The 26,759-nt window shown below is 37.5% G+C and overlaps 1 protein-coding gene across 2 annotated transcripts in view; it reads left to right on the top strand.

Annotated features, from left to right (window-relative positions):
- Positions 1–26,759, top strand: part of STRBP (spermatid perinuclear RNA binding protein) — a 159,766-nt gene that overhangs the window by 93,727 nt on the left and 39,280 nt on the right. For both annotated transcript variants that reach the window (XM_023217191.1, XM_023217192.1), the window contains exons 5-10: positions 2,518–2,662; positions 12,012–12,103; positions 12,633–12,728; positions 13,876–13,987; positions 14,653–14,750; positions 14,962–15,073. In XM_023217191.1, the coding sequence (XP_023072959.1) occupies positions 2,518–2,662; positions 12,012–12,103; positions 12,633–12,728; positions 13,876–13,987; positions 14,653–14,750; positions 14,962–15,073 (655 nt within the window). The remainder of the gene's footprint in view (positions 1–2,517; positions 2,663–12,011; positions 12,104–12,632; positions 12,729–13,875; positions 13,988–14,652; positions 14,751–14,961; positions 15,074–26,759) is intronic.

Genomic DNA, 26,759 nt, shown 5'->3' on the forward strand with positions numbered 1-26,759 from the left:
TTTGATGGAGAAATGTTTTCTGGTCTTTCATAGGGTTGAATTTATTTACCTTTCCCTCCCTTTTAAAAAAATCCTTTTGTGATCATTTGGGGGAAGGAGAGTGGAATATAGCTTTATGTATTAAACATGGAGTAAAGCTTTACTAAGTGGAAAGCTCATTAATGGGCTTTCTGGCTAACTATATTTGTAGTTTATTAGAATATTAATAAAGTTCCCATTTCAATTTTTTATGTTGTTTTAGCATTTAATCTGTATTTCTGCTGTTAGTATAGTAAACATCGTTACTCTTAAATCTAGAATTATCAGAATCAGACATACTAGTGGCTTTTTCACCCACCTCACCCCCTTTCTGTTCGTTTCATGAATCTTGTTTCTTATGAGAATGATCATATTCCTCATCCTCAGATGTTGCAGCATTGAAAAGGGGTTGAGAACCAGTGCAGTAGTAAATTGGAGTTCGTATTCAGAAAATCTGTCACATCTTTCCTGTTTTGAAGATACAGAAGATTGGGCCAAGCTTTAGTTGGCATTGTTTGAGCTTTCTCTGTGCAGATCACAACTTTGTGAACTCCACATTGTTTCTCTCTTGAGTGAGGGTGTTTATTTATGAGCACCGCAGTTTAAAAATGTTCTTTTCTAGTTCGCAAGTATTCAAGGGGGTTACCCTAGAGGGTGTACAGGGTATACACACCATCTCAAATTTTAGGAGACTGAAGGTTTTTAGGCTAAAGAAGACTGAAAACGATATAAATATCTTTAGGTCTTCGAAATGTTATCTGGCAGAAGGTAAAAGAGGTGTGAAGTCTTAAGACTAATGGTGGAAATTAGAAGTATCTTTCAATTTAACATAGCCAATAGATTTCTCCAACAATAAGTCTATGTTTGGGTAAAGATACATTTTCTTGTAAAATGGGGATGATGATTGTACACTAATCTCAGATTAAAATATATACATGTACACACATGCCCACATATATACACATATGTGTACGTGTATTGTTACTAATAATATTCATGAAATTGTTTTAAGTGTGACTTTTACAATTAAACCTTTCCCCCCGAGCACCCTTTGCCCCCCGCCTCCCCCCGCCCTGCCCAGTTTTCATGTTGTTTGTGTGGAAAACCAGTATCTGATATGATATTATTTTCTTATTGACCAAAAATCTTTTTCCTGAGCACTTAACATAGCAAACCTTTCAGTTATCTAACTACTTTAGTTAGCTGAGGTTATACCTTACCTTTTCTCTTCATATTCTTTCCTAAGATGATTTTAGAACTTCTTTGAGCAAAGGAGGAGGAGGATGACTAAAACCAGAAATTACTTAAAATTAGTGTAGCACAAAATGCATATCATATTTATTATTTTGGGTGTGTCTTATGGTGATCGACATGCATAATTGAAAAATGAAGTTCGGTTTATTCTTTGATAGACATCTTTAATGCTCTTTTAGTGACAAAATGAATGTGAGCTGTTTTTTGCAGTTTCTTTATATTCTGGTTCTTTTATCTACTGTATGGCCTTTCCCTTCCTTGGCTTCCTCTATTCAAAAGTAGGATAATGAGTTTTCCCTTTCCTACTTTTTTGGGATAGTTTAATGATAAAATGCTATTTTTATGTAAGTGACTTTGAATTCTTTGAATACACGCTGATGAGCAGGGACCTGGTAGTGTCTCCATTCAGCCTGGCTACTGTATGTCAGGTAATAGATACTGAATTTCAACACTAAGAAAAAAAGCCCTGTGTAACTTATTAAATCATATATTTAATGTATAATAATATAGTAAGCATAACCTAATATATAATTCTGATTGGGTGATTACTTTGTGGGAGGCCCCTACTTAAATTGTATATTTGTTTATATTTGTATGTTAAAAGAAGCAATGTAGGTTTTCTGTAGATGTCAGATGACTTGTCCCATAGCGGTAGGTCCCATTGGAAGATCTCTGAGACCTGTTATCAGAGAAGGGAAGAAGTTACTTGTTTATACTCATTGTTTCCTCCTGGTGAGTGGCTGTGCAGAGATGCTTTTTCATTCATGCTTATTTGGTGCTCTTTGAAAAGCTCCATAATCTTATACGTTTTTGCCAAGTAGGAGTTCCTGTTTAGGCTGTTCTACAAAAAGAGCTATTGTTTTGGAGAGCAGTCCCAGCTATTTATTATTTTATAATAGTTCTCTGTATTAATTTTAAGAACAATTTACCATTTATCACATACTGATGCTGTTGGCATTTTACTTTCAAATATTAGAATGGTTTTAAATATTGTTTCATAATTGTATGGATGGTTAACATTGTGATTGCTTTGTAAAGAATGGAGAAGGAGGGTTTTCTTGGAAGTTGGGAGGAGAGAAAAGTGTTATCCCCAGTAAAGAACTAGTTACAGGCTTTCTTTGCCGTTTGAGCACGGTAATATTAATAGTTAATAACATTTGAGAACTTAGTACAACCATTCGTTTTTTTTCTTTTGAGATTTCAGTCTAATTAACTGGGTGATTTTGAAATCTTGGTGACTTTCAGAAACTCACAGAAGAGAAGTATCAAGTGGAACAATGTGTAAATGAGGCATCTATTATAATTCGGAATACAAAAGAGCCCACACTAACTTTGAAGGTGATACTTACCTCACCTCTAATTAGGGACGAATTGGAGAAGAAGGATGGAGGTACACATGCATATATATGTATATATTTGTTGTTGTTGTTTGTTTTCTTCATGTAAAAGCTATGTTAACAATGTTTTATGAATTTAGGAAATAACAGGCTTTGTTTTATGCCACTCTATTTAATAGTATTTTAAATGGCTTTGTTTCTACATAATCAGTATATTTTGCAAAAATGTATGAATTCAAAATATAAAATGTTATTTCAAAAACCTGTACTTGTCTTGTTGGTTTTAACTCTGCTTTAATTTTTATACCATTTGCTGTTCTGTTTTACTTTGTCTAGTATTGCATTAAGTTATTGGTGTCAGCCAACTTATTCTATGTAGTTTGTCTTAATGGTCAGCTTTCAGGATTAAATGTGGTCCAAAACATTTTATTTTCAAATTTACTCATTGTTCCAAAATTACTTGCATCCTGGTTGGGCGTGGTGGCTCATGCCTGTAATCCCAGCACTTTGGGAGGGGGAGGTGGGTGGGTTGCTTGAGGCCAGGAGTTCGAGACAAACCTGGCCAACTTGGCGAAACCCCGTCTACTGAAAATACAAAAAAAATTAGCCAGGCGTGATGGTGGGCACCTGTACTCCCAGCTACTCGGGAGGCTGAGACACAAGAATTGCTTGAACCCAGGAAGCGGAGGTTGCAGTGAGCTGAGATCACAACACTGCACTCCAGCCTGGGTGACAGAGCAAGACTCCACCCAAACAAAAAAAAAAAAAAAGACTTGCATCATATTGCTCTTGACTTCTAATAGCTATATAATCTTGTAAGATTTGTACATGTCTGTGTCTAGACTTGTTTTATAGTGTAAGGGATGTAAATTGGGTGATTGAATTTTTTTAATGGATAATGTTGAGTAAATTTTTTCTAGGAGGTTTGTGACCCTGTTAACATTTTGAATGTGATTTATGTGAGAATCATCCTTTAAACTAACTTTCTTCTGAAGTTAAGAAGAACTGCTGTCTGGCAATGTCATCCTCATAAAAGTAGAGTGAGAAATCTATTCAGTTATTGGTAGTTTTGAGAAGTTCATGATGGGGTTGTGGTGGGCTGCTATTTCTGATGTTTTTATCCTGTCAAGTTAGCTTGTTTCTGCCTCTCATTCCCTTGAAACTTGCCAGGTGGTATTTCTCCTGTGTCAAACCTTTGACCAACTGGCCACTCTGTCATGACAGTTTAGAGGCAGTGCAGCCTATCTGGGCCAGTGGGGACTCCCTGTTGCTATTTTTCATTACCAGACTTCAGACAAGTCCCATTGCTTACTCCCTTACCTGAAATACCAGTGCCACAATAAATATTGATCAGTTTCTTAGTTTATTTCAACTTGGTGATAAGGGTAGAGAAAAAGGTAACAGTAAAGTTGGAATTTTAATTTTTGAGAGACATGACTCATAGAATCACTTAAAGTGGTAGACTCTTTTTAAAAAAAATGCTTTTTGGGATAACTAAAATCATCTATATCATAACTCAACAGATACAAACCAGACACATTTATGAGTCATATTTTAAAATCAAAGGGCATCCAATCTATAATTGAGCTTATGCCTGTGCATTAAAATTTTTTTGCTGTGTAGTATCTATAGCACCTCTGAAGAACCAATCTTAAATGGCTTAATTTTTTTAACAGCTTTACAGTTCACCATTAACTGTAGAACTATAAAATGATTTCTGAAGTGTCAAGATAAATGTTAATTCTGGTAAGATGTGTTCTACTTGACCCTCTAGTGTAAAACCAACCATTTCTAAGTAGTGTTGTAATTATAGGTATTATTAAAAATTATTTGAGTATATAGGGAGATGAGAAAAAGACTGAAGTTGCCAAAGGCTAGGTTAATTACATGTTTGCTTATATCTGTCAGCATCCCTTTCATTTCTTTTTTGAAAATATTAAGGGAACTTCAGTCATCATTATTCCTGTGGTTTTGTGTACTTACATGAGATTTTGTCATAGCTTTCAGTGATACCTTTCAACTTGGTCTGTTGCCTTTAACTTCTGTTTAGAGAAGCTGAAAACATAACTAGGATATTGTACCCTTGCTAGAACACTATTGTAGAGTAGATTTTGTAATAAAGTAAGAGAGTCATAGTCTCTGTTCAAGGTGTTTGAATTACTGAAGTTTCCAAAGACCTCTATGAGCCAGATAAGGTGAAGAAATCAGCTTTGATCTAAAGTTTTATACATCTTACTTTTCTTTTTGAATGACAGAAAGATTTGCTTTGCTGTTGTCCTTAACATCCCAGCCCTGTTGACTCACTTGATATCTTTTATAGTTTGCTCATTTTATCTAACCTGGGCTTTGTCAAAGACAATTTTTTTTTTTTTTTTTTTTTTTGAGACGGAGTCTCGCTCTGTGGCCCAGGCTGAAGTGCAGTGGCCGGATCTCAGCTCACTGCAAGCTCCGCCTCCCGAGCAGCTGGGACTTCAGGCGCCCGCTACCTCGCCCAGCTAGTTTTTTGTATTTTTTTTTAGTAGAGACGGGGTTTCACCGTGTTAGCCAGGCTGGTCTCGATCTCCTGACCTCGTGATCCGCCCATCTCGGCCTCCCAAAGTGCTGGGATTACAGGCTTGAGCCACCGTGTCCAGCCGTCAAAGACAATTTTTGATCTTTGCTACTGGTTTGCATTTTCCCGGGCAACTTGGAGGATCTGGTCTATCGTTATGCACTTCAGACCTGGGCTGTATCATTCTGTTTTCTCACACTAGACAGCTCCTCATCCCCTTGATGCAATTCTTTTCAGCTGCATGGAATAAAAGCACAAGATTCATTCAGGTCCCAGGAATTTGTGGGGCTGAAAGTTATCCTTTTTTCTCCTAATTTATACTCTTTTTTTTTTTTTTCTCCAAGTTAAAAACAAATCTATTGTAACTTTTTTCTTGGAGACATTTTCCTATAGTATCTCAACTTTCCTTCACCTACCCCCACCCAAACAAACTGTTCACAATACATACACACTTCACATCTTTCTTTTCTCTCTCTTAACTTGCCACATATTTGGGTAAAATCTAAAAAAAAAAAAAAAAAAAAAAAAAAAGGCATGGTTGAGAGCAGACAGAACCGGAGGACTAGGGCATGAAACTTACTTCCTCAGAATTGTGCAGAATGGATCTAAGTACCTACTCCTTTCAAATCACAATTTACATTTTAAATTGCCATAATACAGAGTGAATCTCTTTGGTATTGTTTACTGTTTCATAGTTAAGTTTCCTCTCATGTTGTCCGTCTTCTTTCTGTATTCTAACCCTTTACTTGAAGGCCCTGTAGAATAACTGTATCCCCATTACTACATGTTTCCTGCTAATGAAGGCATAGAAGCACAGATCTTGGTGTGCAGCAGTCTTTTGTTTGGCTTATTTTGTTGTTGTTGGAGACAGTCTTGGTTTGTTTCCCAGGCTGGAGTGCAGTTGCATGATTTCAGCTCACTGAGACCTCTGCCTCCCGGGTTCAAGCAATTCTCGTGCCTCAGCCCCCTGGGTAGCTGGGAGTATAGGCTCATGCCACCATGCCCGGCTAATTTTTTCTATTTTAGTAGAGACGAGGTTTTGCCATGTTGCCCAGACTGGCCTCGAATTCCTGAGCTCAGGCAATTTGCCCGCCTCAGCCTCCCAAACTGCTACGATTACAGGTGTGAGTCAGCATGCCTGGCCTTGTTTGACTCTTAACTCCATTAGTTGCTATTGCTGTGTGACCCTGGGTAGGTTTCCTCATTTTAAAGTGTGGATTATAAATACCTTAGAAAGTTGTTTTAAGTGAGAGAATTTATGTAATGTGACTTATACAGTAACTGCAACAAAGCAGTTGCTCAGTAAATAGTAGTTGTCAACTTATTGAACCCACCTACTCAAACTGCCTTAACAGTGAAAATCCTGTGCACATGGTGGGTCAGAAGAAGTCAACCCAAGCACAGTTAAACTCTTCAACACCCAGTGATGTGTAGTATTAGAATCAGTATACTGGTTTATGCAGTGCTAATGATAAAAACCTGGTATATTGTATCTTATAATTCAGGTGTCTTTTTGCCTGTCCTTTATCCTTAGCATCTCTAAGGGTACCTGATACATAGTAGGTGATTTTTTAAAAAGCACTATAAATCTGTTAAGTGAATTAACATAGTCAGCATATTGTCTGATTAAATAGGACTCTCCAGTGTGTAAGAAGTATTAATGGGCATCTCATAGCTCAAATAATATATATTGAAGATTAATCTCTGTTAAGATATTTTTATAACCTACCATGTGATAAGCACTTCCTCATATATGATTTATTTTAAAAGCCCTCACACGGCCCTATGGGGTAGCTAATTGCCATTTTATAAATGAGGAAAATCTCACATTTTACCCAGCTCCCCTGACTAGTCTAGTATGCAGGCCACTTCCCATTTTTGTCTAGGATTACTGCATGAGTGGTTAGGCTGATCTGGTCATTCTGAGCTTCACACAGAGTCTCAATTTCTTTTGTTGCTTGTGATTTTAAATTAGAAATATATTTGCTATTGAAGGGGGTGATAAATTATCTGCTTATTTATGATGCAATTTGAAACCAGGTGGATAAGGAAACTACAGAGACACTTGTGGCTTAGACTAAGACACACCTCTCTCCTCAGTACTGGGGCAGATTTTCAGGGACTCTCAGAGAAGTTTCCTCATAGTCCCTTCATATTGGTGCCAGTGCGAACTCGCTTTTCGTGGCAGAAATTCACTAGCATGTGTCTTGCTAGGATCAAGGCAGTAGGTTTTACAGCACAGCCATCATAACTGTGATGATAATGATGCAGCAGGCTTTATTTTCCTGCCTTCCCTAGTTTCTGGATCTGTGTTATCCAGGGCAAACTTCTTTTTTTTTTTCTTTTTTTGAGACGGAGTCTCGCTCTGTCGCCAGGCTGGAGTGGAGTGCAGTGGCGTGATTTCAGCTCACTGCAACATCCGCCTCCTGGGTTCAAGAGATTCTTCTGCCTCAGCCTCCTGAATAGGTGGGACTATAGGCACCGGCCACCATGCCCGGCTAATTTTTATGTTTTCAGTAGAGATGGGGTTTCACCATGTTGGCCAGGATGGTTTCGTTCTCTTAACCTTGTGATCTGCCTGCCTTGGCCTCCCAAAGTGCTGGGATTACAGGTGTGCGCCATTGTACCCGGTCAATCCAGGGCAAACTTTTAGGCACTGTCTTTCCAGTGGCAGACTGCCACTGAAGAAGAGTCATACCAAGTGACGTTAGTCACATAAATTAGGAGAACAGTGCTTTCTCTGTTCTACCTTATTGCTACATTTACCTGTTTATATTATTATGTGCCCATGTTTTGCATGGACAGTGGCTTGGGACATGTCTTTTCTCCAGAAAGCGTCAAGGAATCGAGAGAGAAGGGGCTGCCCAGTATATTCTTAGGCTAATTAGAAAATTCTGTCAGCATAGACTTGGTAGCTCCGTGTCATCCTGATTGTCAAGGAGCCCCTCATGATACTGAGCTCAATTATTTTAACTTTGAAGAGCCTGGGTTCCAGAGATATAACTCCTGTTTAATGCAATCATGTTTTGTTTTTTTGCCTGCCCCATCTCCAGGCTAGTGTTTTGTTAACAGGGATGGATAGCTAGCTTGCATGTAAGGCATTGAGAGAAACCAACCAACATTTCCTGTAGTATAGTGTGATTCTGGTCACTGATTTAACCTCTAACCAAATGAACATGGTTAGGCATAATAGACTTTCTAGTGCTTCCGTTGCCAGAATGTTGTATGTACCTTCATGCCCTGATGCTAGGTTACCGAGTAGTAGATTTTCTTAAAAGCTGTATTTCTGGCCGGGTACGGTGGCTCACACCTGTAATTGCAGCACTTTGGGAGGCTGAGGCGGGCATATCACCTGAGGTCAGGAGTTTGAGACCAGTCTGGCCAACATGGTGAAACCCTGTCTCTACTAAAAATGCAAAAAATTAGCTGGGCATGGTGGCGTGCACCTTTAGTCCCAGCTATTTGGGAGGCCAAGGCACGAGAATTGCTTGAACCCAGGAGGCAGAGGTTGCAGTGAGCCGAGATCGCACCACTGCGCTCCAGCGGGGAGACAAGAGTGAGATTCTGTCTCAAAAACAAAAAAAAAAACCCCACTCTATTTCTTTGTTTTTGGCATTTTTGTCACCTTCCAACCCCTGCCTCCCATGCTCTTCCTTATCTGTTTCACTGGTCACTGTAGGAGATAATGAAATGGCTCACAGTTCTATTGTTTCTAATTAAGAACTCCAAGATGTGTTATCAGAAAAGTTTTGATCCTCCTCAACATTTAAACGCCTACATTAAAGTTCAGAAATATTAAACTTGAGATTCTGCTATCAGGAGTAGCAGTGTTTTCCCAGCAGCAGCTTTGTGATTGCCAGATTAAATGAAGTTATTTTCAAAGCAATGAAAACATACATAAAACTGTATATTATTAATTATATAAAGGAAACAGGCAATCTATGCTTATAGATAGCACTGTACTACTGTATGAATTTATATTTTAATATTAAGAACTTTGAAAAAATAAAATGAGATGAATTATTATATCTCTTCTACTGTTTTCTACCTCCTGAATATTGAAGCCATATTGGATCTTTTGATTTTCTGACTATCAGAGCATGAAGAAACATGGTCATTCTGGCCGGGCGCGGTGGCTCAAGCCTGTAATCCTAGCACTTTGGGAGGCCGAGACGGGCGGATCACAAGGTCAGGAGATTGAGACCACCCTGGCTAATACGGTGAAACCCCGTCTCTACTAAAGAATACAAAAAAACTAGCCGGGCGACGAGGCGGGCGCCTGTAGTCCTAGCTACTTGGGAGGTGGAGGCAGGAGAATGGCCTAAACCTGGGAGGCGGAGCTTGCAGTGAGCTGAGATCTGGCCACTGCACTCCAGCCTGGGCGACAGAGCCAGACTCCGTCTCAAAAAAAAAAAAAAAAAAAAAAAGAAACATGGTCATTCTGATGGTGATGGAAGAGGGAACCTGGTGCAAGTCTTCTGTTCAGTGCCTGTCCCTTTCATCTCTTTTTCGTAGAATCTGTTGTCTTCAAATGTTGACTGTCTGTAGCAAGCTGCTGTCTCAGTTTTCTAAAATAAGAGTTTGTGGTTACAATCTGACTTTGGGATGAAATAACTTATCAAAATATTTTTGCCATTGTCTCCCATTAAAAATATCTGTGTTACAATCAGAGTAAGATGCTGATTACAAGCTCTGATCCCTGGATGAAAGTATTAGAAAGTACAATAAGAATTTTGGCTTACCTTGCCTTTTCCTATCCTCTGCCTTACTTCCCTCTTCCATTGTCTCCCTCTTCCTGACATTCCTACTTGGTAAGATGATAGAATAAAATTTAGCTTGTCATAGTATTCATTTAAAAATTGACATCTTAAAAAATAAGATCCATACTGTTTATTGGGATTACATTACTTAGCAGTCAGTCAACCTTTGTCATATCTAACTTTTAAGAGATTCTAAACATTCATTTATAGTAGTTTGTTTTATCTGATATGTGAGCTTTACACAGATGCTTGTATTGACCACAGTTAAGCATTTTGACATAGAAACATTAAACTGAGCTACTTGTGTATTTTGCATCACTATAAAGACAAAATTGAGCTATATCACCTATGAAATGAATACCCATGTTACATTTGTTTATAAATCAGAGTAATAATCCTTTTTGAGGCTTCCCATTTTATGAGTAAAAAGGAGTAATGAAACATTGTATTCTGATTTTGTTAGCAGTGGTTAATGGGAAACAATGCAAATAACTGGTGTAGAGCTCACCTGGTCAGAAAGTAAGTGTGTAGCACTTCAGCCTTTACAGTGTCATGGCCAGTAAAGAGAACCACAGTTCTTCCTTTAATAAATTTGTTTTCTATTGGCGTTATGCCTTTTTTAGTTAATGACATTTCATCAATTAGAATAAACATTGACTAGGTGTGATGGCTCACGTCTGTAGTCCCAGCATTTTGGGAGGCCACGGCAGGCAGATTGCTTGAGTCCAGGAGTTCGAGACCAGCCTAGGTAACATAGTGAGATCCCATATCTACAAAAAAATTAGCTGGGCATGGTGGCACATGCCTGTAGTCCCAGCTAGTCAGGAGGGTGAGGTGGGAGGATCGCTCGAGCCTGGGAGGAGGAGATTGCAGTGAGCTGAGATCATGCCAGTGCACTCCAGACTGGGTGACAGAGGAAGAACCTGTCTCAAAAAAAGGAAAAAAACCCAACAACAAAATAAACATTGATTGCTGTAGTAGGATCCTCTGATAATTGAAGGAATCAAAAAGTATCATTGTTCTTGCCTCCCATTTAGAAATACATACATTGTATTAGTTGGCCCACACAAATGCACTACCTCTATCCGATCTGTTACTGTCATGGCAATGCTGGGAAGAAGTGTTAGTGGGTTGTCTTATATTTAAGAGAATTCTTAAAGAGAATGGTAAATCTGACTTAATTGTATTAAACAAAGAATTATTACTCAAGAAGCATTTGCATATTGTGTACATTTAAGTAATGTACCAACCCCCAAAATTTAAAAGCCCGTTTTTCAGTAGCTTAGAGGAGATAAATTTGGCTGTCTAAACTGGAATTTCGTATCATATGACATCTTCTCAAATATGCATATTTGCTGCTTTGGGCCATTTCATCCAACTAAGGCAAGCTGAATAGCCATAATTAAATAGTATTCTTTGTTGCTTTTTATTTTAAAAAGGCATATAAAACTTGAAACATAGTTCACTGTATTTTGTATTTGTAATTTTAATAATTTTGGTTTAGAATGGGGAATTCCAAAGTGATACTTGAGTTCTCAATCATGGGGTGAAGTTTCTGTTAATGGTTATCTTGTTGAATGAGTTTAACTAGTGTAAAAAAATTGTCATCCTCAGTATATTCTCAGTATATCTCATTGATATGAGACATAATTGATTTCCAGTGTTCCTTAAAAATGGTTAGAGATTTCTTCTGTTAAAAAAGTTGTTAATGCTCTTGGTCCCAGATTTCCCTTCTTTACATCCTGCCAAAGGAAAAAGTGCTACGTACTTATTTTGTGCCCTGAGATGTTATACATGCTTAATAAGATCCCAGACTGTAAGTAGCAGCTGTCATTGATTTGTTTACAGAATGAATTTTTCATGCTTCATTGTATTTGTGCAAAGAACTACTCTGATGACTCTTAACTTAAATAATAATCATAGTGCACATAATTTTTTTAAAAAGCAACACAGCCAAATCAGGAAATTTTCTGGGAGTCTTATTAGTTCACTCAAATGCTATTATTCTTTTTATTTTTTTTTGTTTGATAATTTGATAGGAATCCCTTGGTCAAATTGTATCTGTCTCTCTTTATCCCATTTTACCGTTAGAAAATGTTTCGATGAAAGATCCTCCGGACTTATTGGACAGGCAGAAATGCCTGAACGCCTTGGCGTCTCTTCGACATGCCAAATGGTTTCAGGTTGGCTTTTTGTTACTATCTTATTGTTATTAAGCTTTGCACAAGTTTCATTTGGAACACCTGCCACTTAATTGGTTTCTGTGTACTACATAAAATGAGGGGTGTTTTCTAGCTCATAGTGTTGTTGTTGGAGTAATTGAGTTAATTTAGATATGTGCCTAGTATAGCTTCTGTAGTTCATGATGTTTTATTATCATATAATTCTTTTTGGCCTAGTATTCTGAATTTCAGATGGTTTCTTATAAAATCAAACATGAGTGAGAAAAGATAAAGATTAAATTAGTTGGTTGCCTGGAGTGGGGTTGCCATGAGACTAAGAAATTAATTTTAATATTATGATCCTTTTATTTTAAAAATGTACCTTTTAAACCTCAATTTTACTACTTTTGATTAATTGGTTTTTTTTTTTTTTTTTGGTTTGCTTGATAACTGATGAATAATTTGCTACTTAGTATTCACTTGAAAGAACCTGCCCAAAATGAAGAATAGATCTCAATAGGGATATCTGGAATCATTTTGTTTGTTTTAGGCAAGGGCAAATGGATTAAAATCATGTGTAATTGTCCTCCGCATTCTGCGTGATTTGTGCAACAGAGTCCCCACATGGGCACCATTGAAAGGATGGGTAAGTACTTAAATATGGCTAAAAGCAAATTTGGAAGCTGCAGCAGAGAAAATCCTGTAGAAATGAGATGTTACTTGAAAATGACTGTCTCCTAAGTTAGCTAAGGCATGCATTATGTATGTTTGCCATGAAAAAAATAAAGCATCTTTTTAAATGAATCCTTCTTTTGTGCATATAACCTGCCTCTTCTACTTCGTTGTATTTATGTTACAGAGCTTGAAATATTTTTTTCTGACAAAAAGGTTTTATACCTTTTAGAAGTGAGTGTCTTCTTACACTGGTGGTTAATCACTTACTGTTCACCTGCTGCCCACAAAAGCCTCCTTGGCTGACCCACTTCTCTTTTGGTGCCCCCTTGCATTACCATGAAAATTACCCAATAGGCCGGTATAAGGATCCTATACCTCTGTAGCTTTCTCTTTGAGTGGAGACATTTACAAATAAGTTCATGTTAGTAATTAAAGTCAAGCAAACAGTACACTTAAACCTCATATGGATATCATTTCTATATATTGTAAAATTGACTTACTTGGAAATTATGCCTACTCCAATCAAGACAACTTAAGAACATTATGAAACAATTTAAATAAAGCCGTGAAAGATCATTTTATAAACGAATGTAGCAGTGATTACTTTGACAAAATATCATGAGTTCTTAGTTTATTGAATCTGGAGATTTGGTCCTTTGTTTGTTCTAATTGTAATACTTGAGACAGGCTGTCTGAAATGAAGTCTTATTATTATATTGAAATATTTGTGGTTTGTGTACTTCCTAAGTGGGAGATAGGTGGGCTGGGTTTTGCACACTGGCTAGTTATTAGCTATTACTAACTTATATGAGGGCTTGTTAAGTCTTTGTTAAATGAATTAGAGACCATAGTTTCTTTAGTGATCGTTTCTGGGTAAATAAATATAAAGTTTTTGTTACAAAAATGTCTTCTGAAGATACAATCTTAAAAATGCTTGATTTAAAAACTCTGCCCAGGGTAAAGGTTGATAATCATGGGGAAAATGTTAAGTGGGCCCTAAATATTAAATTGAATTGCACTCTTTGGCCTCCCTTGTAGATAGAAATGTTAGCTCACATTTAACTGGAATCCTTTTAACCCTTGGTGCATGTACTAATTTGTAATTTAATATCTTCTAGCCACTAGAACTTATATGTGAAAAGTCTATAGGTACTTGTAATAGACCTTTGGGCGCTGGGGAGGCCTTGAGACGAGTAATGGAGTGTTTGGCATCTGGAATACTACTTCCTGGTAAGGGTTTCAAACTCTGGAAGCAGAACAATCAGCAAATCTCAGTTTAGTTTATTTTTCTAAATATATGCCAAGTTTGTCCTCTACACAGGAAAATGTTGCATAGGAGTTCTTTTGCTTGGAATTTTGACAACTAGAATGCGTGTTGGAAAAGTGCTATAAAACTGTTTTTCAATAATTATAATTTGTGTTTTATATGTACTAACATAAAGGGTACTAATAATATATTGTGTCTGCTTTGAATTTGCTTTACCTTGAACTCTGAATTTGAAATTGCAGATGTTTAGTTAAAATGTATGAAGTTCATTCTGTTTGTAGTCTTGTTTTAAATTTGGAAGAATTAAATTTGGTCTTATTTTCCATATGTAATCCCTTTTAAGATTTGGGCTGATTCATTGTGCTGTTTCTAAATTCTCAGAGTAAGACTCAGTTTTGGCCTTAGATATACAATGACTTCCAGTATAAAATAAGGACATACAAGTGCTAACATGTTGAAAATGAGAGTGTGTCCTTTTTACTCCACTTAACTGAGCAGACTTTTAACTTAGTTCCTCAGTTTTTGTTTTCATTTTCTCTTCATTCTCCCCAACTGTCTCTTTCTTGTTTCAGTTTACTGAATTCTAAATTCAGTTCTAAATGATACTTGTGTTTTTCCTTTGCCAAAGGTGGTCCTGGTCTTCATGATCCTTGTGAGCGAGACCCAACAGATGCTCTGAGCTATATGACCATCCAGCAAAAAGAAGATATTACCCACAGTGCACAGGTAGAAGATTGAGCATGCCACTCTGACCTACTAGCGAGATAAAATAACTTGATTTTCTCAATTGTTGTGTTCGAACACTTTTTTCTTGTGTGTTGTTAGGGACTTCTGCTGTTATAATGTCAGAATTTATGAGTATCTTTTTAGCTAGATGTTCTAAGGGCTTTATGAATGGCTACTGAAATGTGATTAAATATAATGCTTTGTTCTTTAGCACGCACTCAGACTATCAGCCTTTGGCCAGATTTACAAAGTGCTGGAGATGGACCCCCTTCCATCTAGTAAGCCTTTTCAGAAGTATTCCTGGTCAGTTACTGATAAAGAAGGTGAGTATGGAAGTTTTTTATTAGGGTTGGGGGTTGGCACTGGTAGAGATGATCATGGGATGCATCTCTTGTTACAACTTGGGGAACTTAATAATTGTGCATCCAAATCATGTATAAGAAGCTTTCTTCCTGACTGATGTGGGTTGGCTGTGTCCCCACCCAAATCTCATGTTGAATTGCAGTTCCCGTAATCCCCAGAAGTTGTGGGACGGACCTGGTGGAAGGTAATTGAATCATGGAGGTGGTTACCTCCATGCTGTTCTTGTAATAGTGAGTGAGTTCTCACAGGATCTGATGGTTTTATAAGAGGCTTTTCCCCAACTTCACTCTGCACATCTGCCATCGTGTGAAGAAGGATGTGTTTGCTTCCCTTTCTGCCATGATTGTAAGTTTCCTGAGGCCTCTCCAGTTATGTGGAACTGTGAGTCCATTAAACCTCTTTCCTTTATAAATTGCCCAGTCACTGGTATGTCTTTATTAGTAGCATGAGAATGAACTAATATAGTAAATAGAACGGACTAATACACTGACTTTCTTCTCTTCTGTTCCCATCAGGTAACATCAGCTGATGTAACATAATCATGTTTTCTTATTAGTGACTAACTCATTTGGCTATGTTGGCCAGATGCCATTACTGCATAGACTATCTTTTCAGAACCCCTGGTCTAAGGAGAATAAGTCAGCCATAAGCTAGGAGGAGACATTATCACGATCACTAATCAGTTTGATTATCTTTCTCATGCTTGGAAATGTTATCTAACGGCGAAGGAAAGAACAAAAATACAGAGGAGAAGAAAAGCATATTGGAAAATTCAGGACTATCTTCCATTTGTATTAGTCTGTTGAATTCAGAGTTTCAGTGGAAAGAATGTAGGTTTTGGGGTCAGTATGACCTGGGTTCCAATCATAGCTCCACCACTTCCTAGTTTTAGGCCTTGAGCAATTAGCTTATCTCTCTCACTAGGGATACTACCCTCTTTCTTATTTTATTGACTCTTGTCTGGTTAAAATGCCTGACTTAGTGCCTAGAGTACAGTGGATACTCAAATGTGAATCCACTTACTGCCTTCCTTAGGCCTCAAAAATATTTTTCCCCTCCTTTTAAACTAGAAAGTGGAATATTTAATACCAGATATTCTTCACCTGGTATGCAGCCTACCTCTAACAATGGAAATTATTCTACTTTTAGATATCACCAAAATAGTGCAGTTGCCCAGTCTGCTTATTTAGATGACAGAATTCCAGTGGGTCTGAAGACTTTCAGAGAGTCTACAAGATCAGAGCTGTTTAATAGTAATAATAATATTAAGAGTTTTTTTTATCCCCTTTTTCACTCTTTCTTTCCTAAGTGTATAGTTTCCAGAGGCTACATGTGACATGTGATGAGGTCATTGCTCTGATGGCTAATGGAATGTTTTCTTTTCTATATTCTTGTGTTTAAAATTGGTTTGTTTTATTTTCAGTATGCTCAATATTGACAGATATTACCCACAAAGCATAGCACTTTGGGTGCTGAATAATTTTTTGATAGTGTAAAGTACTCCTCAGCTAAAAAGTTTGAGAATCAGTGCCTCACTGTAAACTCCTCAGGGGAAAGAATCCTCTAGATTCTACCCTATGATTATTATAAACCAATGCTTAATGTAACTTGAGGAATGAAGGCCATTTTCTTCCAGCAGGTGCTTGCTTAGTGGTGAAGAAATTATTGAAAGGGATTTACATACCCATGTGACATCAAGCATTGTCTGTGGAACGATTGAATAAAAATGTTACAAATATATCTAGATGCTTATGATTAGTATCAGCAAATTTTATTTCAGTCACCAAATTCACAACCACTCTTTTGGTTTTATATTTTCCCCTTCACTGGATAGTAAAAGTATGTTTACTATTATGTGACTTAGTTTTTTTTTTTAACTTTAAAGATCTTTCTCAAAAGTTTGGGAACTGCTGGTTTGTCAGTTGATAGCGTAAAATAGAACCAGACTACCCGTGTTCCTGTTCTGGTTCTGTCAAAGTTACATGGCTTGGGCAAGTCACTTTACCATTTTGTGCTTTGGCTATACAATGATCTCTCCAATACTTTCATGCTTTCAGCACCTAGCTTCCTGACATGCACGTTTAAACTTTGTTCCTGTTATTCTTGGTGATTTCCGTATGCATCTCAGATGATTTTTTTTTCAAGACTCTAATGTCTCAGTTCTGTGACTTCTTCTCTTACACATACTTTATCTTCTGCCTTACCTTGGTTACTTATTCTATGGACATAGCCTAGTTCTTGTCTTCATCAGTAACTGTACCTGTATTATTTCCGTAATTATGTTTTCAGGAATCCCACTTTGCAATCTCTTGTCATTACTGTGTCTCCTACCCTTATTTCAGTTCTGGAATCTTGTCATTGATTCCAGTACCTTTGCATAGTCCTTCATCCTCCTCGTGTTCTCTCTTCTGTCCTTACCGTGCTTGTACTACATGATCCTTGATTATCTCTCCCTAGCACATACCTTCACTTCCTTGAGCCTCTGTTTCTGGCAAAATTCTAACTGTTTGAAATCCATCTCTCTACCTTCTCTGTGTCTGTACTGGGTTGTTCAACGTGGTTGGAGAACAGCCATCTTGACTGTTCTCCCTTTAAGTCAGTGACACTAATCTAATAGGGACTATTTGTGTTGCCAGGCAATCCTGTAAGTTTGAGACTTCCGCAGTTTCCTAGATAACTGTTTCACATTTTCTCACATTTCACACCTCCTTCTCTACCTCCTTACTCATCTGATGAGTTTGTTTGCTTCCGTTTTCTCAGAAATAATTAAGAGATAACTTCTATATATTCTCATCACTGTCTCCAAGCCCCACTGCATCAACTCCTATCTTTGCTTTTCCCTCCCTTGCCTATGCAGAAACTGCCTTGCCTCTTAAGACTGACCTTTCTACTTATCCACTATATCACATCCCCTCTTGCCTACCAGTGGACATTATTCCAGAAATTATCTCTTCTCTCACCAGCGTCAGTTCCTCCCTGTCTACTGAATGCTTCTCATCAGCCTAAAAACCTGCTGCAGTGTCTCCCATCTGAAAGACAAAAGCCCAGCAAACTCTCCCTTCATTCCGTAGGTCCCGCAACAGAGTTGCGTTTCTTTCCTCTTTATAAGCAGCACTTTGGGAAAGAGCAGCCTTTTTCTCTTTTCTCCATTTCCTCAGTTTGAATTCTCATTGAACCTGTTCTAATCAAGTTTTCTTCCTCACCACTTGCATGAAGTATCCCTTGTGACCGTCACGTTACTGCATTCACTGGTTAGTTTTCAGTCCTCAACTTAGCCATTTTCAGCAACCTTTGACACAGAGGAACACTTTTCTCTCCCATATTTATTTTATAATGAGATATAGTGCATATATAGAAAAGTACAAAAAATGCAGTTTAAAAAATAATTATTTTTTTCAAACCCATAAAACCAGTGCCATGGTTAAGAAACAGAACTTTATCAGTGCCCCAGAAGCCATCCGTTTTATCCTTCTCATTACCTTCCTGTACGAAGAAGTACCATTTCTGACTTTCTGAAAATAAATCCATTTCCTGGATTTTCTTTACCAATTTTCCACCTGTGTATGCTTTCCTAAATAATTTGAGTTTGCCTGGAACTTTCCAGAAATGGGTCCTAGGTTTAATCTTTTGTAACTGGCTTCTTTCTCTTCAGCATTCTTTGGGATTAATTTATGTCGCTGCACATAGATATAGTTCATTTTAATAGGTATGTAGTATCCATTATGAATATACTACAGGTTACTCATTCTACTTTTGAAGGACATTTAGGTTCTTTAGTTTTGACAACCACCTGCCGTGTTGCCATGAGCATTCTTCTGCATGTCTCCTAAGGTATACACATAAACAACCTAGTAAATGGTTGCATATACCAATTTACACTCCCACCAGCAGTATATGAAAATTCCTTTTGCCCTGTATCCTCAACAACATTTGGTATTGCCACATTTTCTGAAATGAAATACCACTTTTCATTTGACTTCCACGTCATCAGCTTCCTTGGTTCTTCTAGCTCTGTTGCCATCTCCTCAGCTGTCTTTGTTCTTTCTCTTCTTCCTGACTTCTGAATGTTTAAGTGTCCTAGGGTTCAGTCCTCAGACCATTTCTCTTTATTTACACTGATGCTTTGGGGGACCTCATTTAGTCTCTTGTCTTCAAATACCTTTTTATACTGAAGATTGTCCCAAATTAATACTTCCATCCTAGACTACCAGCTCTTGAACTCAGACCCAAATATCAAAATGCCTCCTCAGTATAGCTACATCATGTCCAGCAGTCATCTCAAACTTAAGATGTCTAAGATCTAAGCTCCTGCCCTTGCTCTCCCTTTGCTCTTCTCTTTCTATAATTATCTCTGTCCCAGTCATTGGAAACTCTCTGTTTGCTCAGGCCCGGATTCTTCGAGTTGCCCTTGAATCCCCTCTTTCATTCACCGATATCCCAAACGTCAGCAAATCCTTTTTGGTTTTAAAGTGTGTCCAGGCTGGTTACACCTGGCTCACACCTGTAATCCCAGAACTTTGGGAGGCTGAAGTGGGCAGATCACTTGAGACCAGGAGTTCAAGACCAGCCTAGCCAACATGGCGAAACCCCATCTCTACTGAAAACATAAAAATTAGCTGGGCATGGTGGCATGTGCCTGTAATCACAGCTACGCGGGAGGCTGAGGCAAGAGAATCGTTTGAATCTGGGAGGCAGAGGTTGCAGTGAGCCCAGATCATGCCACTACACTCCAGCCGTGGTGACAGAGCGAGACTCTATCTCCAAAAAAAAAAAAAAAAAATAGAATTTAGCTTCTTCACTGCTAACATCCTTATCTAAGCTGCCATCATCTCTCGCCTGGATTCTTGCAGTCACCTCCTGTCTGGTCTTTTTGCTTCTGTTCTTGCCCCTCTATCTGTTCTTCACAAGGAAGCAATTCTCTTTGTGGAGAACGCCACCCCCGCTTCAACGTAAGCAATTCTCTTTGTGGAGAACGCCACCCCCGCTTCAACGTTTTATCTTAAAATACTTGCATATTCATAGGTAGTTGTAAAGATGATAAGGAGAGGTCCCGTTTACCCTTCACCCAGTTTCTCTTGATGGCTATATCTATGTAAATTTATAGTACAATATCAAAATCAGGAAATTGACAGTGATACAATGCGTGTGTCTAAGTTTTATGCCATTTGTTGCATGTGTAGATTTCTGTAGCCACCACCACAATCAACATACAGAACTGTTCCAGCACCATTAAGATCTCCTTCATGCTGCCCCTTTATAGTCATACGCGCCTGTCTCTGCTCAGTTATCCCTAATCTAATCCCTGGAAACCACTAAGATTTATCTAGCACCATAATTTTATCATTTCAGTGATTTTATATAAATGGAATTCTACAATAAGTGACCTTTTGCGATTCTTTTTTTTTTTTTTTTTACACTCAGCATAATGCCCTTAGGGTCCATCCAGGTTGTTGTATGTGTCAATAGTTTGTACCTTCTTGTTCAGTAGTATTCCATGGTGTGAATGAGCTAAAGAGTTTATTTAACTACTTACCCTATTGTAGGACATTTAGTTAGTTTCCAGTTTGGGCTTTTTACAGTTGAAGCTTCTATGAATACTCTCATATATATGTGTGTGTGTGTGTGTGTGTGTGTGTGTGTATATATAAAATTTATAAAACGTAGGTTTTTGTGGGCGAGTCACAAAAACACAGGTATTGTGTGTTAGATTTGCCACCAATTCTGTGTTTTGGCTTCAAGGTTATGCTGGCTTCATAAACTGAGTTAGGACATGTTCCTTCTTTTTCTATTGTTTGGACAAGTTTGCATAAATTTGATGTTAGTTTTTCCTTAACTGTTGGAAGAATTAATCAGGGAAGCCATTGGCCTGTGTTTTCTTTGTGGAAATATTTTAAATTATGGATCTAATTCCCTTAATAAGCATAGGACTTCCATCTTCTTATGACAGTTTTGGTAAGCTGTGCTTTTCTAAGAATTTATCCATTTCACCTAAATTTTAAAATATTTTGGAATAAAGTAATTTATAAGATCCTCATTTTATTGTCTGTAGTATTTGTAGTAATGTCTTCTTTTATATATTTTGTACCTTTTTCTTTTTTGCTAATGACTCTCACCTAGGGGATTACTATTTTTATTAGTCTTTATAGGAAAATTAACTTTTGGCTTTGTTCATTGTCTTCTGTTGCATGTTTGTATTCTGTTTTATTGATTTATGCTCTTATCTGTAGTTTTCCTTCCTTATGACTTTCTTTGGGTTTAATTTGCTTCTCTTTAAACTTTATGAGGTGGATGAATACATCATTGATTTTTCAGCCTTTTATTGTATATACTATTAAGATGGTAAATTTTCCTTTAAGCACAGATTTACATACATCACATTCTTTGGACATTTGTATGTTTATTATCATTTAGTTAAAGCTATTTTTTACTTTTATTCCTAGTTTTTTCACCGATGGGGTATTTAGATGTCATTGCTTAATTTGCAGACAAATGAAGATTTTGTAGTTAACTCTTTTGTTTTTGAGTTTTTACTTATTCTGCTGTCATTGAAGAACATGTGTTGTATGATTTGTGTCCTTTGATTTTCTTGAGACCTATTTTATGGCCCAGCACATGGTCTGTTTTTGCTCTGAAAATGTATATTCTGCAGTTGAGGGTCATAATATTTTTTTCATGTTAGGTCATGTCAGGTCACTTGTTCATTGTGCTTTTCAGATGTTGTTATTAATTACTGAGAGAGCTCTGACAATTCCCATCTATTGTGGATTTGTCATTTCCCCTTCAGGCCTTCCAGTTTTTAGTTTATATTTTTCATTTATAGATTTTTGGCTCTGTTATAGTTTCAGATTTTCTGCCTGGAATTATTTTTAAGAAAGTTTGTTTTTGAAAGGTCCATCATCTGGGGCCATTTTGGGTCTGTTTCTGTTGTGTGTGCTTTCTCTTGATTTTTGATCATGATATCTTCATGTGCCTGGTTATTATGAAGCTAGATTTTTAAAATAAGCAATTGTAGATAATTTAAATTAGTGTAGAATAATGCTATCTTCCTCCAGGGAGGATTTGTATTTGTTTCTGGGAGGTGGCTAATGGAATTGGCAGTCTTAGATCATTTCAGTGCAGTCAGGGATTAAGATAATTTGAAGCTGGGCTTTCATCCTTGTGGCAGTCACACTATTTCCAGTTCATCTTACTTCTAGTGTATAACATTTCAGAGGCCCAACCCAGAGTGTGGAGTGTTCACCAGCCCTTCTCTGCTTGGACCTTGAACTTAGTTTTGGACTCCTTGAGACATGGGAGTTTGTTGACATTACTCTCTTCAGTTCTTAGTGACCTCTTCTGGATTTGGAAGATGCCCCTAGGTTGTAACCCCCAATGCAGAGAATTTCTTTCACCTCCCATATCTTTTTTTTTTTTTTTTAATTAAAACATGGCTTGGCAATGTTGCCCAGGCTGGAGTCCAGTGGCTATTTGCAGGTGCAGTCATTAAACCACTTTAGCCTCAAACTTCTGGACTCAATGAATCTTTCTGCCTCAGCCTCCTGAGTGGCTGGGACTACAGGCATGTGGCACCGTACCAGGCTCACCTCCCATATCTTGATTTTAAAATTCTTCATTGTCCAGGAACAGATATTTATTGTTTGTTTTGTCCAGTTTTTCTAATTGTGCTAGTCAGGAAGCCTTTTTGGACTTATTTACTCTCTCATACTGGAAGTGGACCCTTGATATTTTATCAATTAATGGCACCGAAGTTTGAGAACTACTGCTTGGCTCTTCTCACCTACTGCTAGCACCCTCTCCTTGTTCGTTTCACTCCAACCGCGTAGGCCTTTGTATCATTTCTTAGCATGTTTCTGCCTTAAGACTTTTGTAATTGCTGTTTGTTTTTCTCTGCCTGGGACTCTTTCTCCAAACAGCTGAATAGTTCACTCTTTTACTTTCTCAGGTCTTCATCAAAAGGTCTCCTCATTAGTGATACCTTTCTGATGCGTATGACATATAAATTGTTCTCCATTACACTCACTACCATAGTATATGTTGTAATTAGTTTTGGACAGTATATGTAAGCTCTTTGAGAAAAGGGAGATTATTTTGTTACTTACTGTGTGTCTAGTACCTAAAATTGTCTTGCACATAGTAAATGCCCAATTAATATTTATTGTTTATTGTTGAATATGTGAATGAATTTATAATGGGGACAATAAAGGTAATGGCTTCATGAGGGTCCTCATGAGGATTAAATAAGTTAATACCTGTAAGATGTTAACAGTGTCAGGCATATGGTAAATATGAAAATATTATTTTAAAAAATCGTTGCCTCAGAAATGATCACTTCTCATTACTAGATATTGTAAAGGTTGAAAACTACCTGCTTTTTGTAAAGCAAGCTGTTTTTCTCCTTAGGTTGCTATTATGATTGGCCCCACATTTTGCAGCCCTTTTCCAATGGCTGGAATGATAGAATGAAGCTTTATCCATGGAACTCTGTGTAGCTGGAGGATTTAGAGAAGAGATCTGTGCATTTAAGCTAGTTTGTGATGTCCAGGCAATCAAGGAACTGCTTTTAATGTAACTTAATGAGCAGAAGAGTGAATAGACATAGTTCTTTTTTAACTTTTATCTCTTAAAGACTGCATTCTGGGAGACTGGCATACTCATAGTTTTATATAATGCAAATGAAATATAATACTCAGCCAGTGTTGCCTTCTGTTGAAGAGAACATCAAGATTGATTGACCTGAGTGGTAAATATTGATCCAAGCAAATGCTGAAGTAAGTGTTTACCTCAAGGGAGAATAAATCTTGATCAGAAAATACATAATTTCATTATTATTATAGGCTTTCACTAGAAGAATCTGGAAATCTGGTGGCATGAGTATCTTGAGCATAATTTTCCTTAGGAAAAACAACTAACTTTTAAAGTGAAGACATAAAGAGATCTTTAAATTACTTGGATAGGTTGATGAACTTTTCTCTAATAATTTTTAACTTGGACGGCAAAGCTCCTGCCTTTTGTGACAGCATTATAAACTGGTGGCTGCTTTATCCAAGAAACTGATTATTAATCAGTTCAGTTAGTTTTTGCTCAGTGCCCATTATGTTGCTTCTAAGTCTTGTGTTAAGGTAGTTTGTAAGATACAAGACAAGGAGAAAATATCTTTGACCTTCAAAGAGCACTGAAGACACACAAGAAATATGAAATAGACAATGATACAAGACTTTACTTTTCTGATACCATAAAAACTCCTTGATATGAGAGAACATTTTTATAGAGGAGGTGAACTGTAAATACAGTTTTGAATAGGATTTGAAGAGGCAGAAGGATATTTTTTTATTTATTTATTTATTTTTATTATTATTATACTTTAAGTTCTAGGGTACATGTGCATAATATGCAGGTTTGTTACATATGTATACTTGTGCCATGTTGGTGTGCTGCACCCATCAACTCGTCAGCACCCATCAACTCGTCATTTACATCAGGTATAACTCCCAGTGCAATCCCTCCCCACTCCCCACTCCCCATGATAGGCCCCAGTGTGTGATGTTCCCCTTCCCGAGTCCAAGTGATCTCATTGTTCAGTTCCCACCTATGAGTGAGAACATGCGGTGTTTGGTTTTCTGTTCTTGCGATAGTTTGCTAAGAATGATGGTTTCCAGCTGCATCCATGTCCCTACAAAGGATGCAAACTCATCCTTTTTTATGGCTGCATAGTATTCCGTAGTGTATATGTGCCACATTTTCTTAATCCAGTCTGTCACTGATGGACATTTGGGTTGATTCTAAGTCTTTGCTATTGTGAATAGTACCGCAATAAACATATGTGTGCATGTGTCTTTATAGCAGCATGATTTATAATCCTTTGGGTATATACCCAGTAGTGGGATGGCTGGGTCATATGGCACATCTAGTTCTAGATCCTTGAGGAATCGCCATACTGTTTTCCATAATGGTTGAACTAGTTTACAATCCCACCAACAGTGTAAAAGTGTTCCTATTTCTCCACATCCTCTCCAACACCTGTTGTTTCCTGACTTTTTAATGATTGCCATTCTAACTGGTGTGAGATGGTATCTCATTGTGGTTTTGATTTGCATTTCTCTGATGGCCAGTGATGATGAGCATTTTTTCATGTGTCTGTTGGCTGTATGAATGTCTTCTTTTGAGAAATGTCTGTTCATATCCTTTGCCCACTTTTTGATGGGGTTGTTTGTTTTTTTCTTGTATATTTGTTTGAGTTCTTTGTAGATTCTGGAAATTAGCCCTTTGTCAGATGAGTGGATTGCAAAAATTTTCTCCCATTCTGTAGGTTGCCTGTTCACTCTGATGGTAGTTTCTTTTGCTGTGCAGAAGCTCTTTAGTTTAATTAGATCCCATTTGTTAATTTTGGCTTTTGTTGCCATTGCTTTTGGTGTTTTAGACATGAAGTCCTTGCCCATGCCTATGTCCTGAATGGTATTACCTAGGTTTTCTTCTAGGGATTTTATGGTATTAGATCTAACATTTAAGTCTCTAATCCATCTTGAATTAATTTTCATATAAGGAGTAAGGAAAGGATCCAGTTTCATCTTTCTACTTATGGCTAGCCAATTTTCCCAGCACCATTTATTAAATAGGGAATCCTTTCCCCATTTCTTGTTTCTCTCAGGTTTGTCAAAGATCAGATGGCTGTAGATGTGTGGTATTATTTCTGAGGACTCTGTTCTGTTCCATTGGTGTATATCTCTGTTTTGCTACCAGTACCATGCTGTTTTGGTTACTGTAGCCTTGTAGTATAGTTTGAAGTCAGGGTGCGTGATGCCTCCAGCTTTGTCCTTTTGACTTAGGATTGTCTTGGCAATGCGGGCTCTTTTTTGGTTCCATATGAACTTTAAAGCAGTTTTTTCCAATTCTGTGAAGAAACTCATTGGTAGCTTGATGGGGATGGCGTTGAATCTATAAATAACCTTGGGCAGTATGGCCATTTTCACCTTGTTGATTCTTCCTATCCATGAGCATGGTATGTTCTTCCATTTGTTTGTTTGATAGTCAGATTTCCAAAAGTATAAGATTTAACATGTGGACTTCTAAAGTTTATACAAGTTATAAATGTTAAATTTTAGAGATGTTTGAAATGATATTAAGTAAAAATAAATCCTACCAGAGGTAACTACTTTTTAACATTTTGATACATAGCCTTCTAGACTTTTTCTCTTCATGCGTATAATGTGAATATATGCTGTCTGTGCGGCTGCTAAAACAAAATACCTTAGACTGGGTAACTTACAAGTAACAGAAATTTATTGCCCTCAGGGGCTTGAAAGTCCAAAATCAAGGCTTCAGCAGATTTGCTGTCTCGTGAGGGCTCATTCCTCATAGATGGTGCCTGCTGTGTATCACCACATGGCAGAAGGGACAAACAGTCTCTCTCAGGCATCTTTTCTAATTTATAAGGGCTCCACCCTCATAACCTCATTACCTTCCAGGTTCCCCACCTCCTAATCCCACTGCAGTGGGTATTAAGTTCAACATATGAATCTTGGGGGAACATATTCAGACCATACCATAGGCGTAGATATTGGTGTGTATATATGAATAAATGGAAAAAAATAAATATAAAAAGTGTTAATATTGTTTCAAGATTTGCTTTAAAAAAATTTGCTTTTCTAG

Source organism: Piliocolobus tephrosceles, chromosome 14 (assembly GCF_002776525.5).
Source record: "Piliocolobus tephrosceles isolate RC106 chromosome 14, ASM277652v3, whole genome shotgun sequence".
NCBI classification, from domain to species: domain Eukaryota; kingdom Metazoa; phylum Chordata; class Mammalia; order Primates; family Cercopithecidae; genus Piliocolobus; species Piliocolobus tephrosceles.